The sequence below is a fragment of the Phoxinus phoxinus genome (genome assembly GCF_949152265.1).
Source record: "Phoxinus phoxinus genome assembly, chromosome: 11".
Lineage (NCBI taxonomy): Eukaryota > Metazoa > Chordata > Actinopteri > Cypriniformes > Leuciscidae > Phoxinus > Phoxinus phoxinus.
The window spans coordinates 15,193,552-15,214,332 of NC_136886.1; the positions used below are offsets into that span (position 1 = coordinate 15,193,552).

The following is a 20,781-nucleotide window of genomic DNA, read 5'->3' on the forward strand; positions in this document are numbered from 1 at the left end:
TATGGAGGGTGGGAAAACAACCATACAACAACCAAACCAACTACCAAAAACCCTACAAGCTCTGACCGCATCATTTGTAAAATGCCAACAACACAGGAATCACTCACTTGCATGTCTGAAGGACAACAATGCAAAGCTGAGCAGGTAGAGGTGAACGAACAGAACATTTGAATTCTCTGCTGTAATGCAATCTCACACATAATACAGCACAGTGATTGGATTAAAAGAGTATATTCTCATGGTGAATAATGCTCAGAAACTGATGGTGTACAGGTAAAGACACGTATTCTCCAGTCACGGCAACCAATCTACATTGAATGAATGCATATAGCTCAGATTTTGCAACGTTGGTTCAACTTTGCCTTTTAAACCTGAAGAACAAAATGGCTCAGAAAAAGGAAAAAAATCCACTTTCCCCTTACTAATAAACATAATGAGTGATGTTGTTGTTTTCATTGATGTGCAACCTGTATGTGTTTTAGGGATTCATGATCCTTCAATGTTATGTATTGCTTTAGGTTTATGCCATACTAAGCATTTCTGCATATTCTGGCGCAGATGCAGAATGCTGCCATGTCTCTGGCTCGTCCTTAGAAACTGGGAGCGAGTGAGAGGTAGATAGAGAAAAATCACATCAGAGGGCAGGGATGGATGCCTCATTCTAGAGCAGAAGCCTTTGTAGTGCAATGAGCACATTGCTTCTGAGAGTTTGAGTGGGGGGAGCGGGGACACGGGGGTGAGGGGGGGTACCTGGGGCAGGAAATCGCAATAGCATCCCAGACTGGCTTCTGTTGTCTGGCCTTTCATCTTCTCTGTTTGTACCCAGTTTCCCCTGTCGCTGCCACAGCAACTAGATGTTGTCAGCTGCAGTGAGGAAATATGGGATTTCAAATCAGATTGTCAGTTACTCATAAAAAACACATTTATTTGAAAGCAGTTTTTAGTACATCCAGCATAAATAGAAACTGTCAAGGAGAATAATTGCAAATAAAATTACACTTGAGAAAAAATGAAGTTCGTAATCTGAATATATTTGGACATTTGAGCATACAATTAAATCACTTTTTCGGACATATTACTCTATAAAACATTGGAATTGGCCTGGTTTACCTGTTAAAAGCACTTGAGCTTTACAGTGTTTATTCGTTGTATGAGGTAAAACTGCATGTTTTGCTGTTGGATGGCTAATGATTGAGTGTCTAGCTGTTTTTTTTTTATTGTGAACTTGCATGCATTAATTTGCATTCAGGAGTGTGCTTCAGATGACATTTGTTTTTGATATGGTAAATGGTAAATGGACTGCATTTATATAGCGCTTTCACAGACCCAATGGCCACCAAAGCGCTTTACATTTTGCCTCACATTCCCCCATTCATACACCGACGGCGGTGTCAGCCATGCAAGACGCCATCCAGCTCATCGGGAGCAGCTGGGGTTAGGTGTCTTGCTCATGGACATCTCGACACTTGGTCAAGTGGAACCGGGGATTGAACCACCAACCTTCCGGATTGTAGACAACCTTCATGAACCTACATTTTGATAGCAGCAATACATATATACAGTGGGGCAAAAAAGTATTTAGTCAGCCACCAATTGTGCAAGTTCTCCCATTTAAAAAGATGAGAGAGGCCTGTAATTTTCATCATAGGTACACTTCAACTATGAGAGACAAAATGAGAAAAAAAAATCCAGAAAATCACATTGTAGAATTTTTTATGAATTTATTTGCAAATTTTGGTGAAAAATAAGTATTTGGTCAATAACATAAGTTTATCTCATTACTTTGTTATATACCCTTTGTTGGCAATGACAGAGGTCAAACGTTTTCTGTAAGTCTTCACAAGGTTTTCACACACTGTTGCTGGTATTTTGGCCCATTCCTCCATGCAGATCTCCTCTAGAGCAGTGATGTTTCGGGGCTGTCGCTGGGCAATTCAGACTTTCAACTCCCTCCAAAGATTTTCTATGGGGTTGAGATCTGGAGACTGGCTAGGCCACTCCAGGACCTTGAAATGCTTCTTACGAAGCCACTCCTTCGTTGCCCGGGCGTTGTGTTTGGGATCATTGTCATGTTGAAAGACCCAGCCATGTTTCATCTTCAATGCCCTTGCTGATGGAAGGAGGTTTTCACTCAAAATCTCACGATACATGGCCCCATTCATTCTTTCCTTTACACGGATCGGTCGTCCTGGTCCCTTTGCAGAAAAACAGCCCCAAAGCATGATGTTTCCACCCCCATGCTTCACAGTAGGTATGGTGTTCTTTGGATGCAACTCAGTATTCTTTCTCCTCCAAACACGACGAGTTGAGTTGGTACCAAAAAGTTCTATTTTGGTTTCATCTGACCATATGACATTCTCCCAATCCTCTTCTGGATCATCCAAATGCTCTCTAGAAAACTTCAGACGGGCCTGGACATGTACTGGCTTAAAGCAGGGGGACACGTCTGACACTGCAGGATTTGAGTCCCTGGCAGCGTAGTGTGTTACTGATGGTAGCCTTTGTTACTTGGTCCCAGCTCTCTGCAGGTCATTCACTAGGTCCCCCCGTGTGGTTCTGGGATTTTTGCTCACTGTTCTTGTGATAATTTTGACCCCACGGGGTGAGATCTTGCGTGGAGCCCCAGATCGAGGGAGATTATCAGTGGTCTTGTATGTCTTCCATTTCCTAATAATTGCTCCCACAGTTGATTTCTTCACACCAAGCTGCTTACCTATTGCAGATTCAGTCTTCCCAGCCTGGTGCAAGTCTACAATTTTGTTTCTGGTGTCCTTTGACAGCTCTTTGGTCTTGGCCATAGTGGAGTTTGGAGTGTGACTGTTTGAGGTTGTGGAAAGGTGTCTTTTATACTGATAACAAGTTAAAATAGGTGCCATTAATACAGGTAACGAGTGGAGGACAGAGAAGCCTCTTAAAGAAGTTGTTACAGGTCTGTGAGAGTCAGATGTCTTGCTTGTTTGTAGGTGACCAAATACTTATTTTCCACCATAATTTGCAAATAAATTCATTAAAAATTCTACAATGTGATTTTCTGATTTTTTTTTTTCTCATTTTGTCTCTCATAGTTGAAGTGTACCTATGATGAAAATTACAGGCCTGTGTCATCTTTTTAAGTGGGAGAACTTGCACAATTTGTGGCTGACTAAATACTTTTTTGCCCCACTGTAAAAGTGATGGTTCACCCAAAAAATTTTTTTTGAAGGCGGGTCAAGTACAACGTACAACATAGGCGGGCATTATGCAAATGTATTTTCTAGTGACGCAGAGGCAGAACCACCGCGCAGTGGCATTCGAAATACAAACGACTTGTTAAGGCGGTTCAGATTCGATTCTTTCTTTTGGGAGACAATAACTTTATTTATCGTGCACTTTCGCAGTTTTCATTCACAAACAGCTATTTTAAACACTGCACAAAATATAATTTTCGAAAAACATAATAGGGGCATTTAATTCAAATGTAACTACTTAACTTTTCTTATCAAATAGCATTGCTTGGATAGTGTTAGCCAATAGCCAAAATATTTTTGCAAACTCTTTCATTGTGAATCTATTATGTTATGTAACACTCACTTTTCATCATCAAATGAGTTGAAGATATTTTTGTAATTCATTATATCGTTTACGGAAATAAAATGGGCTGCAAATGGCAATTCACGTTGGCTTATGGTAAATAGAGCAAAAACATAGAAGCTAAACAGCTAAACGCATATCTGTTCTTTAACCTACATCTTTACTGAAGTTGTGGAAGTGTTAAGGGAGGGTCAGTCCAATGATATAGACCTTGTAGACCTAAAGAGAGGATTAGGGCACCTTTTCTGCTCATTGCGTTGTGTGAGCACACCCTTTCACTCCCTTGTACAATCCCAAATTAATGAGGATTAGCTGGATGGGCTCTGGCCTTTGAAGATGACTGAATTGCTAATAGGTTTATCCCCCTCCATCGCACCATTTTAATGGAAATGCTGCCGAGCATCAAGTCCGCGGCTCCAGTGTTATTCCGCTCCCACACCGCGTCAGCTGTTTCCCCAGCCAATGTCTGGAAACTTTACGGAAGAGCGCGTGCAGTTAAAATCCAATAAGCTCATCTGTGCCCATTAGCTTTGCACAACTACTACGAGGTATGCTGAGAATGACGGAACACTTTTCTGTTTGCTTATTGAAATATGGAAGTGACTTATGGGTTTTGCATTCTTTAGGTGGAGGCAGTAATTCTTAAGTGGCTGCTATTAGGGCAGAGGGAGATGGCAATCTTGATATAATAAACCACCCTGCGGAGGGCTTGGTTTTAGTCAATCTCTCTTGCCGTGCCTCTGTTAAAGGGAGTGCCGGAGCCTTGACAAGCCTGGATCAAAGACAGCATGAGGTTCAGTCATTCCAGACATCTATTCAACTGCAGTCAAGATTAACCCTGGGGTTGACAAGATTAATAACTGCCCTGGACACCAAATTCTGAGCCAAAGCAGCTGCACATAGGCCTCTTTGTCCCCACTCAGTTGAACGCCAGTATGTTATTGCTTACAATCCTATAGCTTGTCATTCATTTTAATGTCAACTTGTCTGTAAGGATTAGATGGTGTATAGTCCAAACTTGGAGAGGGCTTGAAGAGTCCTGTTGATTTGCAAAGTTCAAGCACTGTTTATTGCTGATGGCATAGCTTCTTTCTGTCGTTGCAGGGCTACAGACCGAGACTAAAGTGCTCGCAGATGTGACGCAATGAACAATTCCATCAATATGAATTTAAGTAATTTGTTAACATTAGTTAACATCAACTAACAATGAAAAATATTTCTAAAGCATTTATTAATCTTAGTTCATGTTAATTGAAACATCTACTACATTATTAAAATTAAATGTTGTATCTGTTAATATTATTTAATGGACCTGAGCTAACAGGAACAAACAATGAAGAGTTGTATTTTTAGTTACTAGCATTAACAAAGATTAATAAGATTAAGACTGTAACAAATGTATTACTCATGTATTGCTCGTTGTTAGTTTTTGTATTAACTACTGTTATTAAACGGCTCTGTGGAATACTTGATTCTGATTGGTCAATCGTGGTATGTTATGTAAGGGATAATGTACATCTAGCCGGTTGTCATCTCAGAATAAGCCCCTGACAGGGTGATGAGGACCCCGACTTCAGTAACCCGGATGAGCCTGTGTTATCTGTTTTCAGTGGTTGTTATCTGGGATTAAAGTCGACATGAAATCGAAATTGACCCTATTTACTTTGTTAGCGCATATTACAAGTCTTGTGGTGAACAATTAATCCGTGCAAGTTAATACACAGAAAAAAATAGTTTGCCGTGGTAATCTTGAATCAAAATCTGAAAAGTTACTTCCGGTCTGGAATGGCTTTCCTTTTCTGAGGACGTCAGTTTGATGGCTTGGGTTGAAAAACGCTTAACCACTCCCCTCAAACCGTTAGTCTGCTATGAGCAGAGATGGAGAGGAGGAGCGCTAAAGTAAAACCCTGCCCTCTGGTCAATATTCCATTTCACTTTGAAATGCGTCACAACACCGGAGAAAAGTCGTTTGCAACTTCCGGTTCACGGGGACTTTAACTACTGTTAACCATTTAAAATCTTGCTCCTCATTGATGACATTTCAGAAAAGTTTGCTTGCATCCAAATCATCAATTTGTCAGAATTCATCTCCTTAAAGGTGGGGTATGTGATTTGCAAAACGGCTGGCAGATTTTGAAAATACACAACTCAAATGGTCCTACCTTCTTTCCTTTGACTCCACCCATTCAAAGAACATGGACATGGAGGGGGGAGGGGGGATGGTACGACCGATTGATTGACGCACTTACTGTCCAATGATTCTAGGTGGTCTTGGAAATGATTGGCTGGAGTTTTTCGAGTCCTGCCCGTTCCACAGATGATTAAATTGCTTAATTTTTATTTCAGTGCTTCTAACTCAGTGGCTGTAAGTGGGTTAGGAATAGGATTTTAAGTGATTTTGAAAAAATGGCCAAAAAAGAGAATTACATACTCCACCTTTAAATCAGTAGCCTACTTCTATAGCGGGTGGCTCAAAAGAACTTAAAATTATTTTTAATACAATTCAAGCCAAAACAACAAAAAATCTAAATGTTTATTATTTTAATTCACCCAATTAAAAAAGAACCCCAGAGTCTTGGAAAAATACTGGACAAATGATGTAGCCTAATTTTAAAAGTGATTTCTGGACCTGAAAAAGTCTCGTAAATGAATAAAATCTCTATGGGCAATTTATTTATGAATACGTTTTTCTATTTATGCCAAGCTCTAAAATATTGTATTAGGTAGGTAGAGAGCTTGAGTAAAAAATATATTTAAAAAAAAATCCGTATCAAGAAAACCACAAACAAGAAGTCATTGGGCCTTCACTGTTGTTGGGGACAATGGGGGCCTTGAACACAAAATGTTTTGGAATGTTTTGAATTTGCTTGTGAGGTAGCGATTTGAGTTTTTATTGACTCTTTCATTAAACCGCAAATTAAATTTATTCAGGTATGTGAATTAACCGGGAGCCGTTTCTGTGATGTATACTTCCTTTTATGAGACTTATATTAGTGTATTTATTGACTGCTTGTGCATATGACTGTGTAATTTAAGATACATCTTCATAACAGAGCTGTAATATACTCGTTTACAAAATATAGTATGTTGTACTGCAAGGGATCTTTGTTTAGGTGAAATTTTGCAACCATAATAATAGTTGTGTGGGTTTTTTTTATCAGTTTTCTTACCTCAAAGACCTTCCTCTCAAGAATTTCACGTTTGTTGAGAGGGTTCTCAAGTTACAAGCTGCGAAATTCCTCTTTGGCCTGGGCAAAAGCTGTGAAAGCCATCGGGGCGGTTCGAAAAACAAGCCCACCACACCGGGGAAAGACCTGTGCTGGTGCCCGGTGTGCTATTTGTGTTTGTGCCTGTGTTTATTTTACAAGAAGGGTCTGAAATGACAAGTTTCTTCTTTCACTTAGTTTTCCACAGCTTCTGTGTCTGGAGCTTTATTCACAAAGGTGGGGCTCATCCATACATCACCCAAAGTTGGTTTTGCTTTTTATAAACATTCGCTCGTGATGAAATTCCAGGCTTTAGGTGAGTGCGGACATGTGCCGTTTCATCATCTTTAATGTGGGTGACCACCCTGACCTCAGACTACTCCTCAGACACATCACACAGTGACTAAAAGAGTTTCTTCTCTTCTTAAGTGTTAAATATCATCAGTCCTCCAGATGACAAGTGATTTTTGGATTGAGTGGGTATCAATCACGTTGTTATGACACATTCCGCAACGATATTCCGCGTCAGGGTTGCCATGGTAATGAGGCGCGCAAAGAGCAAATATTGTCATTGTGAGGAACTTTTGAGCTTGGAGGCTATTTTTTGATGGTTTACAATGGTATTTAATCTTCCATGTCTCATTTAGCTGAATTACACAAGGCTTACACAAAACATCTGCGGGCCTATTTAAGCAAATGTTTGCTTTGCTTTTGTGCAGTTGTGCAGTCTGTAAATTGTTGGCTAAAGATGTTTATCTAATGTTTGTGCCCACGATGAGCATCTTGGCAAGACATTCGTTGCAACTGGACATTTAGGTGTCTAGCTTAAACTTAAACTTAAACTTGAAACGCTATGAGAAATCCACCATAAACGTGCGAGTTCTGTGAATATTCTCTCATTCTCTAGAATTTTGCCACCAAAGGAATGACTTGGTGTGTACTCTGTTTTGAAAGAAAGACATAAATGGTATAATTTACATAAGATTTAAATGAGCATAATGTGAGGGAGTTGACCAGTTTTTTTTTTTTGGCCTGCACTCCCCTATGCATTATCCAGTTACCGAATCAGTGAATTGTTTTAAATGATTCATTCAAATAAACTGAATCATTAGAACGAAACAGACCTTTGAAGAGAATGTTTAAATTCAGATGACTCTGCTGTAAAGTTGTGTACGCTGTACTACACTGTAAAACACTGTTTTGTTGGGAAAAAGTACTGAAATTATTTTGTTAAATATTTTGAGCTATATTAAGAGCTACTGTCACAATGCTGAAAAATTACAGTAGCATCACTATTTTGAGTCAGTTAGTTAGTTAGTTACTCCCTAACACTGATGATATGCATTACTTGGATAAAAATAGACTTTGGGTACAATTGTGTGGGTGAATATTGATAAATTGCCATTTTCTCCCTTGTGTTTCAGTCTATGTGCTCCTGACTTATTTCTATTTGTCACCTTTCAACAACTGTTCTCTCTTCTTATCTACACAGAGAATCTTCAACTCCTTTGTGTACACGGAGAAAACTTCAAACGGTGAAACAGAGGTGCAGCAGGTGAGTTAAACAACATCCCTTGATATTGTGTGTGTGTGTGTGTGTGTGTGTGTGGTCTAGAGGGGCAAAGGACACCCATTAAAATTCTACAGTTGCTGTCTGGCTGTCTTTGAAGCCATCTTTGTGCTTTCGACTGCTGCAACACTAATTCCATTTCCAACCTCTATTGACTGTGCCGTGTCCCTCCCTAACAAGCTCTTGGAGAAATGAGATGGTTGCTCATCCTTTAGCTCTTCTTAACATCAATGCATTTGGCCCGTCATCAAAACTCTCCGATTAGAAACTATTTTTAAACTCTGCTGCAAAATGAAACAATCACAAAAATGTCTCTGTCAATTTGGATAATACGGAACAGAAAAAAAACCCATGAAAATTATGCATTTGTAATGCATTACTGTTGCCAAACATATAGAATGCCAGAAACACTGCAATAATGATCCAATCATAGACTCTTCAGCATTTGCCTATTTAAATTCAAAGAGTGCCTTTTTTTGGGCCGGGCAGTGTGTAATAATGAATTTGTTTGATATTGGTTTATTATTGACAAAAGTTGTCTTGTTTTAAGATTTTTAAATTTGAATAATTGTGTGAGCTACCTTCGACCTTTGGATGTCCTTCAGAGAGGGCTTCACTCGAATTAAGAACTAGAAATAATTTATAGTTACTATTTTTAGTTGGATCTGCTCAATATAGGTTTTTTCTCAAAATGAAGGCCTTTTTGTTATGCATTCATAAACTCTGCTGCTTATACGTTTACATGCCCCTTGCAAAACCTGCAATGATAATTTTTAACAAGACAAAACAATAACATAATTTACATCATTTATCCTGTTTAAAAGTGTACTTATCCTTTGTTTCATATCCTTGGAATACACCTATAATGTTATGTTGGTTTTCAAACTATAAGCACTATTTTTATGATCTCTTTTACTTGTTTTTTAAATTCAATTATGTTAAAAATTTATAATTTGGTGAAGTGTATGCACATTTATGAGCACAAGCGTGTGTGTGCAGCACATGCATCATAATAACCTTAAAAAAAGTACGAATAATTAAGACCACAATAACTTTTCAATGAAAAACTATAGGAATGCATTACTTTCCTCAGTCAGTTTTAAGACAGTAGGCCTGTAATGCACTAGTGTGATTTATTCTTGCCATGGGCTTCTCCCTCATGCCTACTCCAGCTTCTGTTTTTGCTGTAAGGCATAAAGAGCTTTCAATGTTAATACACTCAGTTCTGACCAGCCTCAAAACAAATCAGCATGAGTGGCAGCAACTGTGCGCATACCCTCCAAATGTGTTTCTCAGCGACACACACACACACGCCCTGAGCAAGAACAGACAGGTTGGTACCCTTCACTTGGGTTTCCGTGCCAAGAGAATCCCTTTTGTGAGAATTATTCCTGTACACTGTCTCTCTTTCTCTCACCTGCAGCTATTTACCGGCTGCTGGTGAGAGATTAAGCCGATCGCTGGCAGGTTTTTCTAGTGACACCTCGACAGCTAATTGCCAAACAGGGTTTTTGGGGGTAGACGCTGATAAACCGTTCTGCCTGCTGAGGCAATCGAGACCTGAAAGCGTTTGATTATGAAGTGACTCAGGCTTTGTCATGCTATAATGCGGCTTTCTTGTTCATTAATTTGCACTTGGCGTACTCCTATAAAAAGACGAAGAATTAAATTGATTACTTCACTAATTTGGACTTAGGTGTTAGGTGTTGCCGACTAAGACTAGGCCGAGTAGTTTCAGAAGTGTTATATTTAAGAGGAACATGTGAAAGTTCTGTAGTTTTGTGTAAGGTACAGTGCTACTCTACTAATACTCTAATGAGAGTTAGGTGACATGTAGTTGCAAAGTTACTTATAGTTAGTAGAATGTCTAATGTGGACCATTGAAATACATTGTAACCCACACTCAAATGTAACATTTTCATAGTATGATTGTTTTTTTTTGAAATATTATTATTTTGTGGTATGGTGATTCAGCCTAAATTCAGTCTATTTTTGGCTCTAAAAGCTGCATTGCGTTAAATTGACCTAGTTTCAGTTTCTGTTTAATAGAGCTCTTCAGTTTGCTGTTCAGAATTAGTATATTCAGGACTCGTGAATAATGAAGAATAATTGTTGTTGATTTGAATAAAATGAAGTCTATTGTTCTATTTTGTTCTGAAACAAAAAATAACACAGTCATACTTCAAACTTTTAAACCGTTGTGTGCTTACAATGGTTATCCACTTCAAGTTATTTTTAACCACAGACCTTATTTTTCCCATACATTAATTGTATGGGATATTGTATCCCATTAGAAATTGCTAAGGAAACGCAAAGTGAGTTAGCCTTCCGTGTTAGCCATGACATTTCATGTTTGAGCAGACACTAGTTTTTGAAAAAAAATGATTTGATATCAAGTCCTGGTTTCTTTTGTACTGCTTTGTGTTGTGTTTTGCTCTATTTATTTTTTATTAGTTTCTAGTTTTATTATGCATTGTAAAGGTGATAAAATAACACCTTTAGATCTGTAACTACAAATCTCATTATTCTGGGTTCCTCCATAAAATGTGACTTTCATCAGTTGCTCGTTTGGCAATGCTGTCAACATCTGCCAGTCTTTTGCACACGCACACACAGTAATGAAGGCCTGGCACTGCCGTTCTTGCAAGTTGAAAAGGCACCCCAGAGGAAAACGGCACCAATTAGGATCATGTCCATGTCTTGTAGAAACACAAAGACAAAGCACGCCTGTCTGCTCTTAATGTCACCATTTTAATGAGATCGCACACAGACCTCGTCCAATATCCCAGACTAATTTTCACACAGCTTGTTGTGAAAGATATTTTTTGAATTGGGTCATTTTAGGGTTGCTCGATTATGGCAAAAATCATAATTAGTATTATTTTGGTCAATATTGAAATCACTATTTAGCACGATTATTGGTGGCCAATATGATCAAAATCTAATTTCATGATATGAGTATTTTTAGATATCCTTAAATTAGTATAGGCTACCCACCCGGAAAAAGAAAATCCTCCGCTATACCTTTAAGTTTGGCTTAGGGAGGAAGGAAAGTGCACCGCTGAATGTGGCAGCGGCACAATAATCGCTTTACCTCGATTATCTTGTTTTCATAATCGTTGGAAGCCGATATCGAAAATCAATTACTATTACGGTAATCGCAAAGCCCTAGGTCATTTCTTCGATATTAACTGTAGCTTGTTTCATTTTTGATTTTAAAAACAAATGTAGCTGATCTTTTACCAAAATGCAGTCTCTCCAGGAATGTGAGTGCAATAACCTTAAATTATCTTCTAGCTCATTCGACACTTGAAAGCTTTATTAGATTCTCTGAAATTAGATGTACTGCTGTTCTGGATAATGGTGTTATTTTCTGACCTGTCTGGAACGGGATTGTTTCCCTTGGATCATGAACTTGAAAGAACAACATTCAAGTTCAGCAGGAATGGCTGAAACGGGCTTCTGATTGGATGTTCGCGGTCATGGTACATTACTTCAATCCAGGACTTGGAGGAGGAGATTTATCTTTCTTTTTTTTGCCTTAAAATTCCACCATTATGAAAATTGTTGTTAATGCAAGAATTATGTGTTGTGTGTGCTTCTTTTGGGTTACTAAAACATCTGGTGAGAAGAAAGCAGTTTATGTGTCACTAATTTATGTCCTGTGTGGGGGAAACTCTTAGGTGAGCTGTTGCTCTACTTAATAACTTTCTCCAGGGAACTCTAGTATGTATTGTGTCAACCAGAATCCACACAAACATGGTTAATCAGCTGTAACTCCTTCACGCAAGTGCAGTATAGACTTAAAGCTAAAACAACACCCCAGTTTTCTGAAACCCCTTCTAGTTTATGAACTTAGTCTTCCAAAATGCACCAAACCATTCCCCCAATGCCTTTGGCACTGCAGCAGCTGACAATGCATGTCTAATGGTGATCGATTACTAGTCCCAAGGTTAGTTCAAGCTCTCTTTGATGTAGAGTGCAGGCCTAGATCTGGAAAGTGAATTAATCTCTGCTTATTACACAGGGCTAATGGAAAGAGACTTCTCGAACGAGAAGTGTGTGTATCAAAGTGATATTTGATCATTTATGCTGCATTAATACAAAATTACAGTTTTACAATCCAGCGGTTAACTAAATGACAATTCTCAAACATTTAAGTCTAGACTTCTGTTTATTATATTTTATTTTATTGAAAAAAAGGTATAGTAATGTAAATAACATTTTTATGCCTGTTTTCTTTTTCTGCCAAGAAGTAAGAACCGCATATTATGACATTTTTAGAAACAAAAATCTTTGGGTGGCAAAAATTTGAATCCCTAAATAGAAATATCAATTAAACAATTACTGTGTTACTATAACCTATTCATCAGGAAGATATTATATAAGTTTTACATGCATAGTTATGTAGGTATTTATATACAGGAGTGCACAATACATTTTTGGTCTGGTTCCCAAGGCAGCATCTGGAGATGCTGCTTGGTACTTACAATTTTATTAACATTAATGACACAATTTTCAGGAATATTATGCTGCTGTCACTTAAGACCAAATGCACGGACCGAATATACTGACACACATCCGGTTTCTTTCTCCACTGACATAACCGAGAGAATACTTGCAGAGACGGGTATTTTGTCGTCATTCCCATCATTTTCGCCTCTTCTTCCACATTTATAATTGTTTGAATGTGTAAATTGGAAAGACAAAAGACGTCCGAATGATAAACGTTCACTCTATGGTGGTTAAACTTAGCAGTTAATCCGCGAATCACATGCGTGCCGAACCCCTAATAATCAATGAACACACGATATCATCATGATTGCTATCTTACCAGAGATTGAGAAAAATCCTACTCCAGTAAATAAACGTGTCCCTCTCCCCAAAATGTTGGTACTCAAAGCGCTTCCCTACATGTTTTACCATACATGCGCACCAGCTATGTGAACCCCTGTTAATATGTCTGTTTGTATTGTTTTCAGCTAGCGAAAAAGATCCGTGAGAAGTTTAACCGGTACCTGGATGTGGTGAACAGGAACAAGCAGGTGGTTGAAGCGTCTTACACGGCCCACCTCACGTCCCCTCTCACAGCCATCCAGGACTGCTGCACCATCCCTCCCTCCATGATGGAGTGAGTACTTGTTAATTACACCTTTAATTTCACCAATCTAACTTTTTTCCTTCACAGCACTTCCAAAGTTTTTTTTTTACAAAAACAATTTGTGCACCTTTAAGTGCATTTAAAGCATGTTGATTCTGTGTGAATGTGTTGCGTCATCGTGGTCTGTATGTGTGACGGTTGTGACTAAGCTCATGTCAGTGTGGGTGAGAAATGCATTTTAAATGCCACGAATATTGTTTAAATCAGTGAAAGGCAATGATGAGTTAGCCGAGTTGTCAGACTGAACTTTTTAAGCTAATCTCTCTTTCCCAGTGCAGTTTGCAGGGTTGTTGCTGTCTTTTGTCTGCTTTGTGTCTTGACTGTCCCTACCTTCTGTCTGTCTGTCTGACTGACTCTGTCTCACTCACACATCCAGTCTCATATCTTTGGTTTTACTCTTCTGAATTTTCATCTTCTCTGCAAGCCTTTATCTCTGTTTGAAGGATTCTTCTCAGTCTTCCAGTGACCTTTCTCAGCTGTCTCTTTCATTCTATATCGTTACATATTTTTTCCTGTCTGCATTTCCTCACTATCATCTGACATTTTAAAGGTTCTGCTGGTTATTATGAGTAAATTAAGTCGTTTTCCTCTGTTTCTCCAATTCCCCGCCCTCCCTCCCTCACACACCGTGTTCAGTATTCCTCGGCTCTGTCAGAGAGATAGGGAGAAATGCCATGTTTCCACATGCTTTGGTAGAAATTGAATTAGATAATAGATTGGATTAGAAAAGAGCTCCGGCAGTCATGAAAAATTTGGATATTCAGGTGAAACTCGAAATATTTAAATATCGTGCAAAAGTTAATTTATTTCAGTAATTCAACTTAAAAGGTAAAACTAATATATTATATAGACTCATTACATGCAAAGTGAGATATTTCAAGCCTTTATTTGTTATAATTTTGATTATGGCTTACATCTAATGAAAACCTTTTCACAATATTCTAATTTTGAATTTGGGGTTTTCATAAGCTGTAAGCCATAATCAAAATTATAACAAATAAAGGCTTGAAATATCTCACTTTGCATGTAATGAGTTTATATAATTTTTTTTTCATCTTTTAAGTTGAATTACTGAAATAAATTTACTTTTGCACAATATTCTAATTATTTGAGTTTCACCTGTATGTAAAAAAAAGAAGAAAAAAAAAAGAAAGAAATTGTGATTATTAGCCAGGTTTCCATTACAGATTTGGGCAAAACTTTTTGTGATAATTTCTAAATGTTGATAAAAAACTATTTTTTACTTTCGATTTTTAACATTGATAATAAGAAAATGTATTTTAAAATGTAGTAAATTAGAAAACTGCTATCCAAGTTAAAATTATATTTCACAGTATTACTGTTTTTCGTGTATTTTGATAAGTTAAATGCAGCCTTGGTGAGCAATAAAGACTTTCAAAATCATAGAAATTGCTCTCTATCTGTCAAATTTTAAAAATCCTTTACTCTCTCCCTCAAAAATAAGTTTGCTTTGTCAAAATGTGCATTTCTTAAAAGACGAGGCACAGAAACATCTTTTACGATGTGTTGTAGAGAAGAAAAATTATAGAAGGCATTTAGATGAGCAATGTGTTTTTCATTCAAGACTACAAATAGAAGTTTACTTCAGGTTTTCCACTGTGTCATCCAGTGTCCGGTATCAAAGTCAAAGCAGTGTAAATATCACCTGAGGCTTGATTTAAAAGCATAAAAGAGCTGGCTAGGAGCTGCTTTATCCTGCAAGAAAACACTTGGATCCATTTATGAATGACACATCATCGGACTTACACCTTCACACACCTGCCCAATCTGCTCTTCTATCTATATCTAAACCGCCTCTTCAAGTTTTCTTAACAATGGAACGTATTATACACCACCTTGATATTATCATGTTGCATCCTGTTTGTGGGTTCTTGAAAACCCTTCGGTAAACAATACGATGTACATTTTTAAAAACTGTAGAATTGAACCGTACACTTGCATGATAAGAATCAGTCGTATCAGTGATCTCTAAAAGAAGTCATTTTATTTTGGATAAGGGTGGTCTACCCTCATGGTGGCCACCACATTGAGATCATGTGACCTGCCGTGTGCTATCGAAGTCTCTTTAAGGCACTTCAGTTCACTCGATGGCCATCTTGGTTATCAATGCTATTCCAATGCAGATAGGAGACATACTAGCACAGCTCCTGTGTACTTGTTTGGGGAAAGACTGACATCACAAAAATCTTTCGTGTGTTAAGATTTTATTTCAGTAATATATATTTTCAAAGCAATCTGAGAACATTGGTTTCATAAAGTTGCTTCTTTAGCTTAAATCACAGTACAATTTTGTATTTTTTTTTAGGCCAAGATCACTACTTGGACAGTGAAACATAAAGTACTAAATTAAAGGTGACATCACACTTTTGCCCTCACAAAGGGTCACAAACGAAATGCCCGTGCTATGATTAATGTAAAAATAGATTGAATAGATTTCATGTTCAGACAAGGTTCATAGAGATTTAAAGCTTCCATATGACATCTGCTCTGGCATTGTGTCCTCTATCAGACCTCAGTTCAGCGGCACTCATGAAGCCCAGTCATGGCCGAAAGATCAAATGTTTCACACCATATCGATGTCACATCCCCATCGTATATCCCAGCGGTGTCTGTTCTCCCACGAGCGCTGACCTCTGGCACAGGAGAATGCTTTAATCAACACTCACCCCCACTGCCTCCTGCTACTCTTAACCAGCGATGAAACCGTCTAGAAATAGCTCCTTACTCGGGATGCATGTGATCGCTCTCTCTCTCTCTCTCTCTCTCTCTCTCTCTCTCTCTCTCTCTCTCTCTCTCTCTCTCTCTCTCTCTCTCTCTCTCTCTCTCTCTCTGCTTAGGGGGATTTAAGTGTCGCTGGAGTGTTAAGCTACATTTATGCATTGCCCAAAGGATGGACTTCAAAATTAATGATGTTGAAGTGTCTGTGTGCATGTGGAGTCTATAGTCTCCACATGCACAATTGATAAGGCTACAGTCGTTATCACTAAAGGCACTTCCATGATTTTTTCCCCCACATGTACCATGGTTATACCATGATATTCTTTGAAGTACTTTGGAGAACCATCTAAATATCTTGGTGCATTTTATCATGCATCATTAGGTCATGTTGATCATTTAATGTTGTTCATCATTTAATGATGTATTGATATATATACGATTATGTATATATGATTTATTTTTTTCATATGCTTTAAAAAAATACTGAAGGATGCATTAAATTGAAAAGTGACAGTAAAGACTTTTTACACTGTTACTTACTAATTAATTTGGTTTTAAATGAATGCTGTTATTTTTATTTGCCATAACTGGAATAAATTACATTTTAAATATATATTTTAAAAATGTATAATTGTAATAATATTTCACAATATTACTGTTTTACTGTAATTTTGATTAAATAAATGCAGCCTTTTGAACGGTAGTATAGAGATGTTTACTAATTTCTAATGCATGCATCATATATCATGTATTCTATGTAAGTGTGTGTACACACACACACACACACATATACACACACACACACACAAACAGTTAGGCAATTCCTTCAAATTTTATTTTATGTGGTGGGAGAAAAACATTTCAGAAATGTTTTATTATTACGGCAATGTATTCAGTGCATAAATTGCATCACTTTCCTTTTTAAATTTTTTTTCACTTGGATCTTTGTTTTTCCAATACTTACATTTCTTTTTTGGGGGGGATTCAACCCCCAGAAACAAACTCTCATTTTCTTGATCTCCTTTTCCTCCCTCTTTTCCTCTTTTTCTCATTCCCTGTTCACTGTTAATCCGGTCTGTATCTCCCAATCCTTTTGGAGCCAGACCGTTTGGACAGGCTCTGAGCCTGAGCTAATAAAGACAGCTTTACTGTGAGAGAGAGAGAGAGGGAGGGATGCAGAAATGGAGCAAGAAGAGCGGCTTAAGTCACCATAAAGGGGTCTTAAACGCTGCTCTGCCGGACTGCATGCTTTCCTGAGTCCATGCAGGGTGAAATAGGGAAACCTTTTTACCCATAATCCCCCTTGAGCCTCCCGCTTAACTCACGGAGACTGCTGCGCTAATGAAGCCCTGCTCTGATAGACGCAGTGAGAGTGTGAGTGTGAGTGTGTGTATGACAGACAGAACTGATACCGCAGTGGTACGTGCATCTTATCTCCGCCGCGTGGCGAGACGTCACCTATCAGCCGGCACTCTATTAGCCGTGGAATAGAATCACAGGGACTTGTTCTTGTCACTCTCAAACATGAAGTGCCACTAAATGAGGAGGAGTTCATCTTAGTAGTATATAATGACGGCTCTTCACTTAGTTTGGCTATTAAGAGGCTAAAAGCACAAACTGTATTCATAAAAAGATATTAATGACTGTGTATTGACATGGATTAAACCTTAGTTTAAATTCCTGATCCTACATTTAATTATCTTTCTGACTGTATGCATTATAGATTACCCATTTCACTATTTGCACAAAATGCTATTTTAGGTGTTTAAGAATAAAAGGAAAATATCTTTAAGTTTAAGAAATATCTTTAGATCAATATATTGCAGTTTGATTATTTGACCAAAATTTGCCCATTTAATATACCTGCATGCTTGGGCCGATTAGCAGAAGTGTTCAACCCCCATTGTGTCAGTCATAAAATCTAATGACAGCCTTCTCAAAGAAAAAAACACATTTTCTTTGTAATTTTTTTTGCAAGTGGGTGTCTACATGTTGAAAACAGCATCATATGTTTATCATTTATTTATTTATTTTTTGTTATTTCAGTCAGATTTGAACTATGATGTAAAATAATTTTGTTGTATATTTTGGTTGGTAATACACTTCATGAAGTTTTTTTAAAATAAGAATTCAAATGCTTATTCTGAATGTAACTTAAATGATTATAATAATTTAGTTATTATCAACAAAATCAAATTAACATTTATTTGAATTGTCCATTTTAAATGGTTGAGATCAGTGGCAGTTGGCTTTAATTTTAGGATAATTACAATGTGATTGAAATTGTATACTTAGAGTTTGAAATATGCAATTAGAAGTGAACAGGAGATGTGGTTTAAATTCGTGGTTATTTTAGGTCAGATGCTGTTTTTCCCAGCATGCAAAACTGAACACTACCCAAGAGGGCTTGTTTTTCCCATTTATTCCTATTTTCTTCCTGAATGTTTTTGCAGAGACCCTAATTTGCATGTTGAACCCGAAATCAAAGATAGAGGAGAAATAAGTCTCAAGCTTTTATTCAATATATATATTTTCTCTCCTCCTTTCTCGCTCTCGCGTTCTTTATTTTGCCCCCTTCCGTCTTTTTGCTCGCTTGCTCTCCCGTCTTTTTCTGATGTGAAATTCAAAGCAGCTTGCAAATTTATTTTTTATCTAGCACATTTGCTTTGCCGCCACATGTAAAGTGTGTTGAAGGAGAATTCTAATGACTAAGGCCTGATGGGAATGAAACATCTGAAGTTCAAAGCGCTTTGCACATCACAGCAGCTGTCAATCAAACAGCAGCTTCGCTCCAGCTCTGTGAGACGACGATAATAGGGGGAGAGAAATGAACTTGACAGTGAGAAAGAAACTAGTTTAGTAATGCTTGATGGACAAGAACATATGTAGTTCATGTGGCAAAGGACGAATAGGGTGCATGTAGATTAGAGCAGTGCATTGTGGGTATTGTGTGAAGAATAGAAAGATGTATGCAGTATCTGCCATCAGAACACGGTCGTCTGGCAGATGATGAGAACAGGATGGCTAGAGCTGTTACAGAGATAGTGTGTGTGTGTGTGGCAGTGTGTATATAGAGGCAAAAGGGAGATAAAAGCGTGTGTGGCAGGCAGTGCAAGATCTCTGGAGACACTGCTTAGATTAGTGCAGGCAGAGACCTCAAACAGCAGCATAATGGGACGGCTACGAAATGTCATTTTTTTTTTGCTGCACATTCTGAGTAGATATAGTCGTGGTTGTTGATTTACAAATTTAGTTGTGTTCCTAAACACTTACTGCACTTGATCAATGCAGTCAGCATCCACTAACCATAGATGGGACATTAAATATCAGCCAACTAGGCGAACAGAAGGAGATGCTTCTGTTGTTCTTTTGTTGCAGTTGATGTCACAAGCCATTTGCCCAATTAAACTGTTTTCTTTTTCTCTAGTGTAAATTCATCTGTATCTTGGTAAAAATGGCCAAATTAGACCGATGCCAAAATGGACTGGTAGAATGACATATCCTTATTCTCAAACCATGAACACATTTGTGCAAGATAAAGGAAGCCAGTCTGAATGAAATACTTTTTTTATTTGCAGTGAGGATAAACCAACCACAATGTGTGTTGTGCATTGCATTTATGGCCTAATATATTAACTAATGAATAATACATTTCAGTGTTTGTCTTCTGTCTGGCATACACTAAAATGTATAGTCTTACAAACACTACTACACAGATTTTGCCTTTAACCTTTATCCTGAAGATTTGAGTTTTCATCTTTAAGTAGAATATTAAGACATGCATATTTCTAAATCTATATCTTTTCTACTTTTATTTTATTTGTATATGTATACTGCCGTTTAATTTTGTTTTAATGTTTTTGAAAGTTCTTTGTGCTCATCAATCAAAAATAAGTGAAACCATTAATACTGTGAAATATTATTACATTTAAAATAACTTTTTTCTATTTTAATATATTTTAAAATGTAATTTATTTCTGGGATAGCAAAGCTGCAATTCAGCGTTCAATGTCACATGATCTTTCAGAAATAATTCTAATATGCTGATTTGATGCTCAAGAAACATTATTATTATCAATTTTGAAAACAGCCGTGCTGCTTAATATTTCCGTGAACACCTTGATAAAAAAAAATCAGGATTCTTTGATGAATAGATACTTACAGTGAATAGAACAGCATTTATTATAAATAGAAATCTTTTATAACATTATAAATGTCTTTACTGTCAATTTTGATCAATTTTAAGTATTATTATCTTGAAAAAAAATCGTACTGACCCCAAATGTGTTCTATTTATGTGATATTTATACTTCATTTATAAATTTGTCTCTTCATGCCTGTCTTAAAGTGTTGAATGTAGTGAATAAAATCTAAGGATTCTCCCATTTGCTCTCTTCCTCACCCTTCTCTCCCCTCCGAATGCATCACTCCATTTTTCTCTTTCATCTTCAGAAGAAGAGCTGTGCAGCTTGTAGAAATAGATATTGATGCAGTCTTCCTCAGGGGTTTTTTACCACAAAACTGTTATTATAGCA

The 20,781-nt window shown here is 37.5% G+C and overlaps 1 protein-coding gene across 2 annotated transcripts in view; it reads left to right on the top strand.

Annotated features, from left to right (window-relative positions):
- The window catches only part of cachd1 (cache domain containing 1), a 69,330-nt gene that overhangs the window by 18,631 nt on the left and 29,918 nt on the right, over nt 1–20,781 (top strand). For both annotated transcript variants that reach the window (XM_079628317.1, XM_079628316.1), the window contains exons 2-3: nt 8,269–8,331; nt 13,329–13,477. In XM_079628317.1, coding sequence (XP_079484443.1) covers nt 8,269–8,331; nt 13,329–13,477 — 212 coding nt within the window. The remainder of the gene's footprint in view (nt 1–8,268; nt 8,332–13,328; nt 13,478–20,781) is intronic.